The sequence below is a fragment of the Barbus barbus genome (assembly GCF_936440315.1).
Source record: "Barbus barbus genome assembly, chromosome: 15".
Lineage (NCBI taxonomy): Eukaryota > Metazoa > Chordata > Actinopteri > Cypriniformes > Cyprinidae > Barbus > Barbus barbus.
In genome coordinates, this window is record NC_136743.1 from 21,514,758 (window position 1) to 21,531,608 (window position 16,851).

At 37.4% G+C, this 16,851-nt stretch overlaps 2 protein-coding genes across 2 annotated transcripts in view; one reads left to right on the plus strand and one right to left on the minus strand.

Moving 5' to 3' along the window:
* Window positions 1-358: 358 nt before the first annotated feature.
* Window positions 359-9,151, plus strand: LOC306881964 (uncharacterized protein; the record flags this gene model as incomplete). Its single annotated transcript, XM_079436361.1, has 5 exons — window positions 359-582; window positions 4,443-4,530; window positions 4,630-4,815; window positions 6,752-6,889; window positions 8,742-9,151. The coding sequence occupies exons 1-5, from the start codon at window positions 529-531 to the stop codon at window positions 9,149-9,151; spliced, it is 876 nt and encodes a 291-aa protein (XP_079292487.1). The 5' UTR covers window positions 359-528.
* A 6,338-nt stretch (window positions 9,152-15,489) lies between these two features.
* LOC306881373 (chloride channel protein 2-like) overlaps window positions 15,490-16,851 on the minus strand; it is a 66,214-nt gene continuing 64,852 nt past the window's right edge. The window contains exons 23-24 of the mRNA XM_079435455.1: window positions 16,159-16,245; window positions 15,490-16,084 (exon numbers count right to left, since the gene is read on the minus strand). Coding sequence (XP_079291581.1) covers window positions 15,629-16,084; window positions 16,159-16,245 — 543 coding nt within the window. The 3' untranslated portion in view covers window positions 15,490-15,628. The remainder of the gene's footprint in view (window positions 16,085-16,158; window positions 16,246-16,851) is intronic.

The following is a 16,851-nucleotide window of genomic DNA, read 5'->3' on the forward strand; positions in this document are numbered from 1 at the left end:
AATTCTTGCTGGCTGGTAGGTGATCAAATACTTATTTCAATAAAATGGAAGTTAATTATTTAAAAATCATACAATGTGATTTTCTGGATTTTTTTTATATTCTGTCTCTCACAGTTAAAGTGTCCCTACGATGAAAATTACAGATCTCTCCATTCTTTGTAAGTGGGAAAACTTGAAAAATTGGTAGTGTATCAAATACTTATTTGCCCTGTATATGTGTATAATTGAGTACCCACTAGTAGTAAGTACTACTAACATAAAAATAGCTTAGTTTAAGTTGTAAATGTTAACGAGGCTTGCCATAGTAAGTTGCACTCTGTACGTGTGAAAGAGACTCGTGTGTCTTTAAGAGAGCCGCATTACAGGTGGATGATGCTCTCTGAGAGGCTGAGAGTGTGGTAGGGACGATGTGTTTCGTGGGTTAACAGCATTCATTTCTGCCCCTGTCTCTGATGATCAAGAAAAGGTGGTGTCTATTATTCACTGCCGAAGACGGCTCCGCGATTCTTTTCTCCAGACACAACGCTAATGCTGTATCCATGTGCAATGCTTTTAACAGCTTTACCCCAACTAAATCTAAAGGTACGTGTATTGATTGTCACTGACCATCAATGTTTTTGGACTGTAATGCATGTGTTATTGGGCTGGTATTGTTGAGATGGCAATAGGCCGTCAATAACATCAGAAACCACGCGCTGTTGCTGTTGTTTATGAAAATGATCTGCTCGTCAATCAGTCAGTTTGGGGCAGCTGATGGACTTCTTGTGTCCTGTCGTGTCACCCTCACTTCTGTGATGGGGTTCATTTATTAGGGCCTGATCCATCACCTCAAGCGCTAAATACATCTGTAACTAACCGGTTATTTGTGGCATTGCTGTCGTACAGGGACTGCGTAGAAACAGATGGGATTTCAGATCACTGATTCTGTGTGGAATGATGCCAGTCATTATATTTATTTGGGGGGGGAAAAAACAGATTGAGGAAAACCAATCTAATCGAACCAACCAAATACAGCGGTGCATAGAGCTGTGTCTGCGTGTAGTGCATGGATAATGGGACTTAATGATGCTCAGGGACAGATGGTCCACGGGTTACCTGTTGCTATAACGACCGGCCTTTATATCGCGTTAACTGCATTGTGTTGCTGTCCATGAATTGAGCTCAGGTGGCCTGTTTTAGATGCGTTTTCCTTCACTGCAAATACATTTTCTGTTGCAATTGCTGTGATATATTTGACCTTACACGGCTAATTGTGTTTATTTCACACAGACACGCTGCGGCTCATTTCACTGAGATGAAACAAATCTCAATGCGTGACCTCTTTCCTTCCGTGACAATTTCTCTGTATTTAATTTTTCCTGTTTATAGCGAAATCTTTTTTATGTCCTATAGGCCATGCAGATTGATAGTATTTTTTTTTTTTTTTGGAAATCATCTACTCGTGTTATTTTTTTAGGACATGCATACCAAAATAGCATGTTTTTGGACATTTGACATTTTGGACATTTTGTTCCTTTTTCGAAAGTAGTGCCATGTTCTCTTTAGGACATATTGGCTATACTATTCTACTACTGTGTTTTTGGGCATAAATCATGGTATGTTGCTTTCTTATATTGAAAGGGATTATTTTTATTTTTTTTAATTTGCTACCAAGTTATTTTGTAGTGTACTATTCTAATACAGTGTTTTTTGGGCAAATACTATGTTTATGGGCATAGTGCCATGGTAATACTATGTTTTTATGCTTTTTTATTTTTATTTTTTTGACTAGTACATTTATTTTTCAGGACATGTAATATTGTAATACTATATATTTGTTGTGCACGTACTATGCTAATACTGTTTCTGGACATAGTGCCATGGAAATGTAACGATACAGTACTATAGTACCATGTTATTTTTTAGGCCATGTACTATTTTAACACCATTTGTTTTGGGTACGTACCATGTGAATACTATGTTTTAGACATAGTGCCATTGTAATACAATTTCTTCTTTTTTTGTTGTTGAGAAATTAGTGTGGCAATGTTTTTGTTTTTTTTGGACAGTATAGGTTGGTTGGTAGGTAATACCGCATTTTTTGGACGTGCCATGGTAATAGCGTTTTTTTTTTTTTTTTTTACATAGTACCATAGTAATATTGTGATAATATTTTTAATAATAATACTAATATATTCTGCAGGTGTGTCTGGAATTAGTTTTTCTAATTGTTCTGCAGCTCTTCTTGGAAGGTGTCTCCTGAATGGTGTGATGAGCTGGGTGTGTGTCATTACCATATCAAAGTACCATGGTATTAGCATATAATACCAGGCTAATGAAGTAAATTATGCCCGAATTGTCTGGTTTAGGCTTAATTGACCTCATTACGATCACCATGGCCCATGTCTGTCTCACGCAGAAATATTTGACCCACATACGGCACTGAAACATGGCAGGCAGCTGGTGCCGCTGCAGTCTTCCTCAGGAGCAGCTTTTTCTTATGGGCTTTAGAGAGCAATCTGATTTAAGCATATGTACTTTCATTCTAGACTTCAACATCAGGCAAGTGTATGTCTGAACCACCTGTGTGATTTGGTTTTGGGAGGGATATAGCTTAAATGCCGCATGTTATGTATGACACAGTGGCCTACTTTTGTTTTGATGGTTTACGAATACCTCACCTTTGAAAATAGAAACTGGATCTGTGTTTCAGAAAGCTTTGCAATACAAGGAATACAAATAGTCACCTCATCACTCATCGGACACGTCAATTCTCTTTTTAAACTGATGGATGTCACTTGTCAATTCAGATTTCCGTCATGTAACCCATTAATGTCAAATGCCAGAGGTCATTAGCCCCCAGCTGTGGCCAGACTTTTTATTATCATCTTGCGGCTGCAGGCTAATATTATCTGACATGGCAGTGAATGCTGTTTGCAAATTAACAAGCCACAGAAAGAGGCTTGATTGGCCAAACATGTTTGAGCCATAAGCTGCTTTGATTATTAATGCCACAGTGTGGCTGATCTCTCACAGATCCATTTGAGCAGCCCGTGCAACTAACATATGCTTCAACTTGGATGAGTGCAAGTGAATTGTCAAAGGGTTAATTGTGGATTTGGCATCTGTTTCTGAGGTGAAGCTTGAGTCAGCACTGGCTTTTGAGCATTTACTTTCATGTGGAGCTCTTGTAGTTTGGTACTTGTGTGTTAACTGGAAAAATCAATGCTTGCAATGTGTGAATTCATACAGCGAGAGAAGCGTGTCAGGGGATGTCATAAGGTAAGAGAACTAATCGGTGACTGGCCATTAATTCCTTGATGATTGTTTTAGCCATGCTGTCATTCCAACCAGGGGCGCACATACAGCAGTGGATAACTTTAAACCGGTCATAGGAGGCACTTAAAGTAAATGTGTGGATATCATTTATAGATGGATCTATTTGATATGTAGTGAACTTTATCACCCACTTTAATGAGATATATATATATATATATATATATGTATAGATTATATTATATTATTACAGTTCACACAATTTCAGTAAATTATTCCAAACTTTGTTTTTCAACCCCCTTTGAATTAAAATATTTACTTGAGGGTCCTCTCAAATTTAAAGTTAATATTACATTACTGACTACAAATTTGATCATGTAATTTGTAACCGGCTTCAATTTGTAAGTAATCATCTATATGTTTAGACTGGTTTAACTTGTGTATGCAGAGTTTCATCATTTGTGCTAAGTGTTTGATTACCAGTGTTGGGAAGGTTACTTTGGAAATGTAATAGGTTACAGATTACAAGTTTCAATTACTTTAGTAAAGTAATTTAACTGATTACATTTAAATACTTTTTGATTACTTTTCTAAAATTCTAATGAATATTTTCAACTGTTAATCATTTTAAAATGTAAAGGCAGAGTTAACCTTGCAGTAGTACTCAACATTACTTACTGTCAGACTTTCAGAATTCTTCATCGCTTGAATTAAGATAATATTTTAATTTTAAAGCACATCCACCACAAAATTGAACTTTAACACTTCTTTTTACTTTGAGATCATTCTTTAGCTATGATACTGTTGTTGATCAAATCTTCAGATAATCTTAAAAATAAAGCTTAAAATAGCTTAAATAAGCATGTGTCCTGTTCTGTGAGTCAATGCAATTTGGGAAAGAAATCAAATTAAATCTGTGTGTGTGTGTGAAAATATTCAGATGCAACCTTCTTTGTAATCGATCACATTTTCATAAGTAACTGTAATTTAATTACACATTTTTTCACAGTAATTGATTAGTTACATTTATTTTGTAAGATTATGTAATTCTGTTACATGTAACTAGTTACTCCCCAACACTGTTGATTACTAATGACTAAATCATTTTAAACTGCTTGTTTCTGTGAAGTTATAATGTTTACACAGTCTAAAAGGAAACCATTTTGTCTTTGAACTTGCTTCCTCAGGTTGATGACCCTATTGATATGCTCCCCAAGTCAAGAAAAGCCCTTAGCATCCAAGAAATTGCAGCTCTGGCCAGATCATCATTTAATGGTAAGGGTTTAAACCCCTGTAGCATCATCATGAATATAATGCATGTTAGCAACACACTGAGTTAATCAGTCTTTAACAGTCCCCTGTGTTTTCCCACAGGCATCTCACAGGTGGTGAAGGATCACGTCACCAAACCCACGGCCATGGCTCAGGGTCGGGTGGCTCATCTGATCGAGTGGAAGGGTTGGTCTAAGCCCTTAGACCCTCCATCTGCTACACTGCAGTCCCACTTTAACTCTTACTCCCATCTCAGCGAGGGTGAGCAGGAGGCCCGCTTTGCAGCAGGTGGGTGTCTCCTTCCACCCTGTTAGTACAGCTGTAAATCTCTCACTGCTAAAGAAATATTAAGGAGATAACTGCTGGCGTACAAAGATATTGATGCCTGGCCTGTTGTCAAATAATGTGGACATGAAATTCATTTTTGCACATCAAAATTTTAAATTGTGCATGAATGTATAGGTAATCTGTATATTTCTGGTTTTCGTTTATTTTAAGATTAAGTTTTTTTTTAATAATCAACTAATTTGAGGTCAAAAACTGCATTCATTAGTACTAACGATTAAAATATAATAATTATAGATTCATTTCATAATTCTGATGTATGTATGTATATGTGTGTGTGTGTGTGTGTGTGTGTGCAGTTTTTTTTTTTTTTTTTTTTTTACCCGTTTTAATTAATATAATTATTAATAATCACTATCTATCTATCGGTGTGTCTGTCTGTCTAATATATATATTTATACATTTAATTTCATTTATTTATAAAACACAAATAAACACAACAGGAGCCACTGTGCTTTACAGAGTATAAAACTAAGATACAAGATAAAAAAGAAAGAAAAAACAGTAATCCATAATAAACATAATTAAGAATCGCTAAATGCTCTGGCCAGAAGATAAGACTTTAACTTTGATTTAAACTCATGTACAGAGGACAGGGATCTCAGATAAAAACGAAGACTACTCCAGAGCCTAGGTCCAACAACGGCAAACGCACGATCACCTCTTGACTTCAGTCGTGTTCGGGGCTGAGCTAGAGAGTAACTATTTGTGGACCGTAGACACCTGCCTGATGTATTCAGATTTAAAAGTTCAGACAGGTACGAGGGTGCAAGACCATTTAGAGATTTAAAAACAAACATCAGTATTTTAAAATCAACTCTATACCGTACCGGCAGCCAATTTAGAGCCATTAAAATAGGAGTAATATGTTGATGTTTGTGGACTCCCGTTAAAAATCTGGCTGCAGCGTTTTGAACAATTTGAAGCCTTGTAAAAGAGGACTGGGAAATTCCAGCAGTCCAATCGAGATAAAACCAAAGCATGTGTGACTCTTTCAAGATCTTTGGAGGACAGAAAAGGCTTTACTCTAGACAGAAGTTTCAGACGAACTACTGTGTTAATGTGTTGATCAAACTTAAAGGAAGAGTCCAGAGTAATTCCCAAACTTTTCACAGTTGGTTTGAAAATAAGTGTGCAGATTTCCAACATTAACAATGGTTATACTTCATTACATATTATATATGTATATTACTATATATAAACACAATATATAATATACACATTATAATATTATTAATAATAATCACTTGAATTAATGTAGTAATTGTATCTATCTATCTGTCTGTCTAATATATATATATATATATATATATATATATATATATATATATATATATATATATCACTACATATATAATAATGTGAATTATTTTTTAAAAGTTTAAAAATTTGAAAAATAGTTTCCTTTTCTATAGCATTTATTATTACTATTATTTTAACATTAATATTATACTGAATATAATTAGCATTAATATGTAATGTAACTAAGGAATTTGATCAAGTGTCAGTCAACTTTAGCCCGTCCGTGATGTGCCAGCTGAAGGCTTTTAGACTCCGCAGATGGTGTTAAATTAGAAAGCTACACCTGCGGATCCTGCATGTCAGTTTACTTCATTCCTGTCTTCTGGCTCTTATACTCTGCTACGTGTTTGGCTGTCATCAGTTTCCTGACTGCAGTAAATGTGGCTGCTGAGTTAGGGTGGCATTTAACAAAACCTGAGTCTCTCGGCAGCAGAGCTTTTTCAATCAGAACAAAAGCATCACGAGTAACGTCTACGTCATCACTGTGTCAAAAGAGATTTTGTTGCACTGCCATCTGTTTAATTAGTGTCATTGTGTAAACTCCAGGGTCATTCGATACGATTCTTCTTTTTTTTAGGTGTGGCTGAGCAGTTTGCTATTGCAGAGGCGAAGCTTCGTGCCTGGACCTCTGTGGATGAGGAAGAGATGGACGAAGAGTCCTATGAAGAGGATCCTCCTCTAAATGACGAGCCAATCACAACAACTCTGAGCTCAGGTGAGCATGATATATACAGTATTTGGAGATTGAGCAACAAATAAAAACATATGAGTGACGAATAGCACACATTAATGTTCAAAACTTTATTTGAAAGAAATTAATTGAGCGTGGATGTTACAAAAGATTTTCATTTGAAATAAAATTCTGCTCTTTTGAACTTTCTATTCATCAAATAATTCTGGAAAGGAAAAAAAAATCAGTTTCTACAAAAATATTAGGTAGCGCAACATGAGTAGCATACCATTATAATAATAAGAAATGTTTCTTGAGCACCAAATCAGCATAATAGAAGGGTCATGTGACAAACTGAAGACTGGATTAATGGCTTCTAAAAATTCTGAAAAATTACATAATAATATATATTAAAACAGAAAACAGTTATTTTACATCGTAATGATATTTCACAATATTACTTTATTTTAGGTCAAATAAATACAGCCTTGGTGAGCATAAAAACCTTAACAACCCACTTAATACACAACTTAACAACAGTAGTATATATTTGAAAGAGAAAACACACACACACACTCGCACACACACACTTACTTTAGATTTCATAATATGGAACTAGAAATCTATTGTTTAAAATGAAGACAAAATAAAGGGTTTGACACTTTCTGCTTGTCTTACTTGAACTAAACTGAAAAAAAATCTCAAATCCAGTTTGTTAAAAACCTTAAAAAAAAAAGTGCTCTGAAAAGTGGAAGGATTTCTTGTAACATGTTTTCAGATGCCACTTGGTTTGATATTTTCTATGTAGTGCAGTGACATTTTGACTCCGAAAGTGTTCAGATATACTTTGTGGGCCCTGTATATTTGCATTTTTCTTGTCACAATGCATTTCTTTTTATGTGGAACATCAGCGATTTGGTTTTCTCATTCATCTTTTCTGCTCTTTATCATCTGCCTTTTCTGGTGTATTTTCTTCTTGTCTTAAAGGGTTACTCCACCCCAAAAGGAAAATTGTCATTAATCGCTTACCCCCATGTCGTTCCAAACCTGTAAAAGCTTTGTGTGTCTTTGGAACACAATTTAAGATATTTGGATGAAAACCGGGAGGCTTGTGACCGTCCCATTGACTGCCAAGGAAATAACACTGTCAAGGCACAGAAAACTATAAAACACATTGTCAGAATAGTCCATCTGCTATCAGTGGTTCAATTGTAAAGTTATGATGCAATGAGTTTTTTTTGTACGCAAATAAAAAAATAATTTTATTCAACAATTCGTCTCCGTGTCAGTGTAGCGCCATTTTGGAGAGTATCTGCTGGACGCAAACTGCATACGCTGTTCTTTGTCAGCGGTGCCACAAGGATACACTGTTTTCATTCAAATCAAAGCTTAAACAAACATAGAAGAGCTATCCGTGTGGTGCTACTGACACAGAGCAGCGTACGCAGTTTGCATCCAGCGGATATTCTCCAAGAGGAAACCAATTGTTGAATAAAGTCATCTTTTTTTTTTTTTCTTTGCGTACAAAGTATTCTCGTAGGTTCATAACATCACGGTTGAACCACTGATGGCAGATGGACTATTCTGACAATGTTTTAATATTTTCCTCTTCCTTGACCATGTTAATTGTTTGGCAGTCAATGGGACGGTCACAAGCCTCCCGGTTTTCATCCAAATATCCTAAATTGTGTTCCAAAGATGAACAAAGCTTTTATGGGTTTGGAATGACATGAGGATAAGTGATTAATGACAATTTTCATTATGGGATGGAGTAACCCTTTAATTTTTTTTTTTTTTGTATCATTTGTGCTTCATGTCATCCTTCTGTCTGTATCCATCTTCTTTTCCACTTCTGCCCTGTATCCATAAATATTCTTACACTTGGCTCCTCCCTCAGACGCTGTATTATCCAATCAAAGCTACCCCGTGCCAAGTCAGGCGGAGACGGACACCGCTGAAATCCCATGCTCTGATGGCACGCTCAGTCAATCAGACCCCGACGAGCCGCTCATCTCAGAAGTGCCACCACTCGCCCAAGAACTCCAGCTTTCAAACAAACCAGACCGCAGGCCTTTGAGGAGCAAGGGAGACTCCTGCTACTACTCCACCTCCTACTCCGAGTCTGGCCTTTCACCTGAGGACGAAGAGGAGGAGGATGGAAGAGAGGTGGAGGAAGGGGAGGACAACGTCTTTCAGGAAGTCATCCGCTGGTACAGACACTGCCGAAGTATCTCTGATACCTCTGGAGCTGTGTCTTTTGATGATGAGGAGGAGGAGGATGAACAGGAAGAAGGTTCCAAGCAGTGACGCTGTGCTCTCGCTCGCCCTTTTGTCTCGGTCCCTTTGTAGTAACCCTTCTGTGACGTGTTTGTCCAGTCTGTTATGCATTCAGAGACAATGACTTGATTTTCTTTCCATACTTAAAGGGATAGTTCATCTAAAAATAAAAATTCTGTCATTTTTACTCCCTCTTTTCTATCAATCTTTTTGATATTTGTTCTGTGGAACACAAATAATGCAGAATCAGGGTTATAATGGTTAACTAAAACTAAAGCTAAATCCATTTTGTTTTTACTTGAAATAAAACAAGTTCACTGAAATAATTTATATATCCAGTAAACACTTTGAATTTGTATTTCAGCTTTTTGCCAAGGCAACATTTCTCATTTAATTTGGTTTACATAAAAAAACTAAAACCGTAAAATGAATAAATATTAAAAACTACTAAAAATAGCAAAAACACAACAGAATCATTAAAACGCTAGGCTAAAATTTAAATGAAAGTGAATGTAATAGAAAATGGAAAATATTAAATTGATTCAATTTTTATAAAAACTACAGTATAATAGTATCTCTTTGATTCAAAAATGTGTGAGCCATTGTTATTTTAGTATCATTTTTGACGAAGATTTGACTGAACAATGAAAATGAGAAATCTTGTCTCCGCAACTAGCTGAAATAAAATGTTTTTATATATTTAATTTTGTTTGTTAATATTTATTTCAAGTGACAATTTTTATTTTTCAATATGGTTTCAGTTTTATTTAATGATGATAACCCTGATTCAAGCTGCTCTTTTCCAAACAGTGAAAATGAATGCAAAAAAGAAGCAAGAATTTCAGGAAAGACGACTTAAATTTAGCCACACAAATGATAGTACGGCTTCAGAACACTAAAAATATAGCGCATAAGTCATGTGGACCACTTATGATACTTTAATGGTGCTTATTTAAAGTTTCCCTTTCATTTCCATTTTAAAATTTCATTGTATAGAAAAGAGCAGCATGAACAATTCCATTTGGATAACTGAAAAGGTTCGTTCACCCAAAAATGAAAATTCTGTCATTAATTACTCACCCTCATGTCGTTCCAAACCTGTAAGACCTTCATTCATCTTCGGAACACAAATTAAGATATTCTTGATGAAATCAGAGCGCTCTCTGACCCTCCATAGACAGCAAGGATACTTCCACAATCAAGGCGCAGAAACGTAGAAAGGACATTGATAAAATAGTCCATGTGACATCAGGGGTTCAACTGGAATTTTACGAAGCAAATTTACGTAATCAACGTAATCACCGTTGTTTACAGTCAGTAGAAAGCGCGCAGACGCTGAACGTAAACTACGCCGATTACGTTCTGGGGTGCTCTCTAAAATTACGGAAGTTCCTCGGGCAGAAGAATTGTTGAATAAATGATGTTATTATTGTTTTCTTTGTGCACAAAAAGTATTCTCGTAGCTTTGAACCCCTGATGTCACGGACTATTTTACCGAAGTCGTTGCTACGTTTCTGTGCCTTGATCGTGGTAGTATTCTTGCTGTCTATGGAGGGTCAGAGACCTCTCCGATTTCATCAAAAATGTTCATTTGTGCTCCAAAGATGAACAAAGGTCTTACGAGTTTGGAGGGTGAGTAATTAATGACTGAATTTTCATTTTTGGGGAAACTAACCGTTGACGACAGGATTTCCATTTTTTGAGACCGCTACCCCTCTTCCTCTCTATCCCTGCTTCCTCTTGATCTACATGTTCTTCATTTGAATTGAGCGTTCAAGAAAACCACAGCACTGTTTCCTCATTCAAGCAGCGAGTTGGATGATAGTGACATTATTGATTGCAGTATCCAGTGAAATGCAGATGTGATGCTCATTACCTGCGCTCTCTGTGTATTCAGCAGCCTTGCCGCTTGTCGCATATCTGTGACGACACATCAAGAGACTGGAAAATCTCTGTGAGGAACATGGTTTCAAACGTTTTCCTTTTGTGACTGTGCAAAAGTGACGTGATGCTCATAGTAAAATGTTGTTAATACTTCAGGATCGGGGGTTACCTGAGGGACAGAAAAGCCCCAGTTGTTTATTTTGTTTGGGTTTAGATGTCACGCTGCAAGTGCTTGTGTATCTCGGCTTGCTCCAGAAGGGTTGAGGTGCAGGAGGTTTCTGCTTTGATGGAATAGAATGTGCCTGTTATTATGATCACTGTGTGATGTATATTACCAAACTATGGAAGCTCATTTCTGACGCATGCATAAGATCAAACTTTGATAAATTATGACACAAAATCTGATAATGTTGAGTCATAATTATGTCATATTTATAAAATGAAACATCTAAATTATGATAGCCATACCTATGAAATAAAAAAAGACAATTTATTTATGAGACAGAGTCAGAATTATGAGATAGTCAAATAAAAAATTTATTTAAGACAAAGACATAAAAAGTCATATTTAGGACCCAAAAAGCCATTATTATTAAGATTACATTATGACTTATGAAATTGAAATGGAAAGAAAATCTAAATTATTAGGTAGAAAGTCATAAAATTAGATAAAATACTTTTTAGTCCTATTTGACTTGTCAATTATACATTTTACCTCCTAATTTTGACTTTATTTCATAATTTTGACTTTTTATCGCATGATTTCAACTTTATTTCATAACTTTGCCATAATTACTTTTTATGTCATGATTGCCAAGGCATGATTTTTTTTTTAATTTTGTGGCAGAAATAGGCTTCCATACCAAACTGAGTGAGAATCCTCTACCATGTTTCTTTCTTTTTCCTCCCTATCTGCCCTTCAATAGATGTTTGATTTGTGATTGGCTGCTGAACGAACAGGTTCTGAAGCTATTTAATACAACCTTGACATGCAGCTACAGTAAAATGTATATGTTGCCTTTCCAGACTGCATTCATTCATTGCAGAAGCATGAGGAAGGGCAGTGTAAATTCATCACCAACCACATTTGTCATCATTATCCTCAATATGAACCGGAAATGTCATGATGTTCATTGATGTGAATGTCCCTCTACAAAAAAAGTTTTTTTTTTTTTATTGTTTGTGCAGAAAATGTCTGAGGTCAAATGTGAGAATTATGATTGCATTAAAGTATGTGTATATTCATACGTTTCACTGTGTCTTAAGAAAATGTGTTTTTGCAGTTTGAGGTTTGCCTAAATCTAACAATTTTATTCTGATTTACTTTGTGTACAATTTATTTAATGGTGTTTTTATATTTTCCTGGAAAACAAGACAAAAATACTTCAAGATTTAAATAATAATAATAATTCCAGTATTTCCCACAAAAAAAATGAGTTGCATAAAACAGAAAGCTTTAAAGTTGAAATTTAATATTTACTGATGTACAAAACAATTTCATGTTTTCTGAAAAATAATGGTAACAGCTGACTCAATATACTTATCTATATATGTACAGGGTATGAGAGTAGAGTTCATATACATACCGCTTTACCCTGTATCCTGTATTTTTAAAAACCATTTACGGATATGGGAGCAGACTTATTGCTTGACTCTACACTGAATGTGCGGCATATTAGCAGACACTTTACACACACCGTGGGCTTGACTTAAACTGCACAAGCGGCAAACAGAGACAAAACGTGACACAACATATCTAAAGATCATTATTAGCTTAAGTTACTCCTGTCCCACGTCAGGATTGGGTTTCATAACAAACGTTAATAAAACAGCTGATTAGTGCAGCCGGATGAATGGCGAGGAAACATTTCACTTGTGTGGCTCGCAGAACCCATAGCAGTCGTTTCTGAGCGAACGAGAATAGCTGTGTCAGGAAGTCAGTGTCATGGTTATGGTTTTGGTCCACTTGCCTTGATCCGTTTAAATCAAACCCGTAGCCTCCCATTTCTGCAGTGCACGAGAAAAAGAAACGTAACTCATTCTCCGTTTAGCTCTGCTTAGGCTGTGTCTGGGGTAGTTGTGCTGTTCTTGACCATACTGCATAGCGTCGTTCAGCCACAGTTTTGATGCAAACAGAACATTATGCATCATTCTCAGGCTGATACTAGTGAAAACTCCACCGCCGAGGGCCAGTAAACACTTTGCTAGTTGTGAAAACAAAATCTGAAGGCATTTACCTGCAAACGGACTTGTTCAATACATGTCTTATTCATGATGTGCATTATTGCAAACAGTTTCAAAATAATATGCACTGTAGAAATAGAGCCAGCGTTCAGGAAAATAACTCTATTTAGCAAGCAGTAATTCTAATACGACATTATTGCACAGTTGGCAGCTCAAAATCAAATGTAAAAAGATTTGCGCATATGCAAACAATTCAAATAAGATGTGATCGCAGGTACACAGAATATCCATTTTTGTAATGAAGTACATTTTAATACTTTGATGACTGCTGGATGAGATCTGCACAGTGACCACAAACTCCCTGCAATGGTATTTATACAAAGGCTGGTTCTAACACAGTCGAAAACGTCCCTCAATCTACACTGCCGTCGAAAAGTATTGCGCATCGGATTTTCTGAAGAAAAAGCAAAAGGCCATGGAAGTAAACCTGATGAAGTAACGTGAAACAGGCCTATGCAGGCAATTTAAGCTGGCTGGAAAGCGTATTGTTTATGCGCGTGTCTGAGCATGCAAATGATTGCATCGGGGTTCATGCATATAATTAAGAATTGAAGAGGCTCCGTTTCTCCACTTGTAGAGTATTTCAAGCTTCTAGGGAAGATGCTTTAATTCATTTTAAATGGCCAGGCAGCTATGCTACAAACTGGTCCTGATACAGATCTGCGCATGCTTAACGTGCCTACATATTGTGGGATATCATTACTCGTAATTACAGGCAACACCATCCAAACCGTGTGCTCAACAATGCTTTGTTAAAGGAGTTTTTTTCTGATGCTGTCAGTATGGAAAACGCCGGTGTATTGCTGTGTTTTGTTTGAATGGTAATTACAATGTGCTTCAAAACTACCCTGGTTGGAAACTCCTCTGTATGAGTCGCTGTTGGTTTTGTAGGGGAGAGTGGGGTAAGATATGCCAGCCCTGTAATCTGGAAAACTGGATTTTAAAACACGTTTTAAAAAAGGTCTGTTGTATTCAGCTGCCTGTGATTCATATTGTACATTTTTTGTGTATTAAAAAAAAAAAGAATATCAAAGTAAATTTTTCCACATGGCAGGTAAAATGAGTTTGATGTCAAAACAAATTTATCCATGTCTAAAAATATTTATCATACATTTTGGTGAATTGCCAGTGTAGAAAGCAAAAGATGATATGAATTGTTAAATCACATCATGAATAAATAAATACATTTAGCAATGTATCAGAAATTAATATTTTGTTTTCCCCAAAAATTGTAGCTTTTGGGTAAAGCATGTCGAATGCAAATTCAACTGCAGGAAAAATAATATATAGGCCTATACTTACATCAGAAAATGTTGAAAATTGTTACACTACATGCAAATACACTGGATTTTTCTAGTTGATTAAGATGTGAATATTGAGCATCAAAATATAAGATTAATGTCCATTAAATGTTCAATTTTCCCTGAAATAGTTCAAATATTCCCCAATGACTATGGCACATCTTACCCCTAATGTGGGGCTAAGTTTTGTCACTCAGCCATTTTCCCTAAAAAATCATATTTCTTTGCCTTTATCTGTTCTGAAATATAATCAGGCATATTCACTTCCCTGATGACTTATTTCTTCTTGCCTGGTTGACAATCTAAGTAAAAAGCGGCACAGTTTACCCCACTCTCCCATTCATTCTCCTGCCTTTCCACGACTCTTGTTCCTGTGTCCTTCCTGTCTTTCGTTCATTTTGCATCATGTTCTTGTTCTCTCTGTCCTCTTTCGCCCACCCGTTCCCTTTCTTTCCCCCGCTCTCTCCCTCTGTGTTTCCTTGCAGTGTGGGTTATTAAGGGCTATATTTAGAGCAAAATTGTAGTTTGGCTCTCAGAGACAATTTTATTTGGATTTAAAGTGTCGACACCAGATGGGTGCTTTGGCTAGGTGCAGCTGAGTCACTCTCGCACACACACTCGGCCTTTCTTACGCACACTCTGTCGCTTGCGCAAAAGATGAAGAAACACACACACAAGCGTGCCACAAATCAACAAACAAACACGTTTATGATGAAAACCCGCCATGACATCATCGAACATAAACCTCTCATCAACATAAATCAACACCGAAACGCGTTATGAAGCCACAAATCAACAGACACACAAATTTATGAGGACTACACAGACGATCGCTCACAAGCCCATCCGAAGCCACACGGCACTCACACTGCAATGCGTATCTATGACATCCCACACATACAAACACACACGGCGTGTTTCGTGTGAAGGCAGGACCAGAGATTAGGGTTGGTTTGATTAGTACGGAGCAGAGAGTGTGCTTCACTGCTTAAAGACTTCCTCCAGGTTCTCCTCAACCTGACTTCACAATCCGGTTTATGGTGTAAATGGAGTGTGCGTTACCGACCGCAAGCAGCTGTCATTCTGGCTGACCCTTTGAGGGTGAGGGGCTTCCCACCCTCACCGCTTCCTCCACTGGAGCTGGGCTCTGCTCGCCGACAGCCTCGAAGCCTCCGTCCTCCAGAGGGTGGGTACAGTCACAGGGGAGCTGCGCGAGGTGCTCCTCTTGGGGTGTGGCGTCAGTGTAGGGCAGCTCCGATTGGTCGTCTGTGTGTAATGGGCTGTTCTGACTGGACAGCTCTGTGCACTCGGTCTCGTTCACCAGGCTGCCTTCGGACGGCTGCTCCGTTTGGTCGTCCAGGTCGGGGAGGTTAGGTTCCCGTGGTAGCGACAGGCTCTTGTGACGACTCCAGAGCTTGTGGAGCTCGGTGACCTCTGAGACGCTGCTGCTGTTGCCGCTGTCGCGGAAGCTGGCAAGCGGGGGGCGGACTTTCACGCCGGTCACGGTTACAGAGCCCTCGATGGCCTTACGCAGCTATAAACAGACAATTTAAAAAATCAGTTTTTCTGCTAATAAAGAAGAGCTAGTAAAAGAATACAATCACGCACCTCTTTTAGAGAGACCACTCCTACAAGACGTCCAGTGCTGGTGACATAGGTATGATCCAGGCCAAGTAGTGAGAAAATGGTGTGAGTCTGAACAAAAGGGACAGAGATACATGACATTCATGTTTCATTAAAGGGCAACTGTGATAATAAAACGGGTCTGTTTGTTTTGATCACACTTTAGTTTGGGGACCAATTCTCACTATTATCTAACTATCAGCTATGTTTTTTGCCCCAATAAACTCCTAAATTGCTGCTTATTAATAGTTTGTAAGGTAGTTGTTAAGTTTAGGTAATGGGCAGGGTGAAGGGATCTAAAATATGGTCATGCAGAATAAAGCATTAATATGTGTTTTACAAGTTAACAGTTTACAAACAGCCAGTATGCTGGTAATATACATGCTAATCAATTAGTTAATAGTGAGAATTGGTCCCTAAACTGAAGTGTTACCTTAGCTTTTCCATATGACTTTATATGGCTTACAATACAGGGGCGATTCTATGATTTTTTAAATGGGGTGGCACGGGGAGGGGGGGGGGGGCAAGATCCAGTTAGGGGGGGCCCATGGGAAAAGTCAATTGCCCCAACACAAGTGGGATGATATAAAAAGGGCACTGCACAAGCAGTGTTGGGAGTAACGCGTTACAAAAGTACTGCATTACAGTAACGGATTACTTTTTGCTGTAACGCAGTAG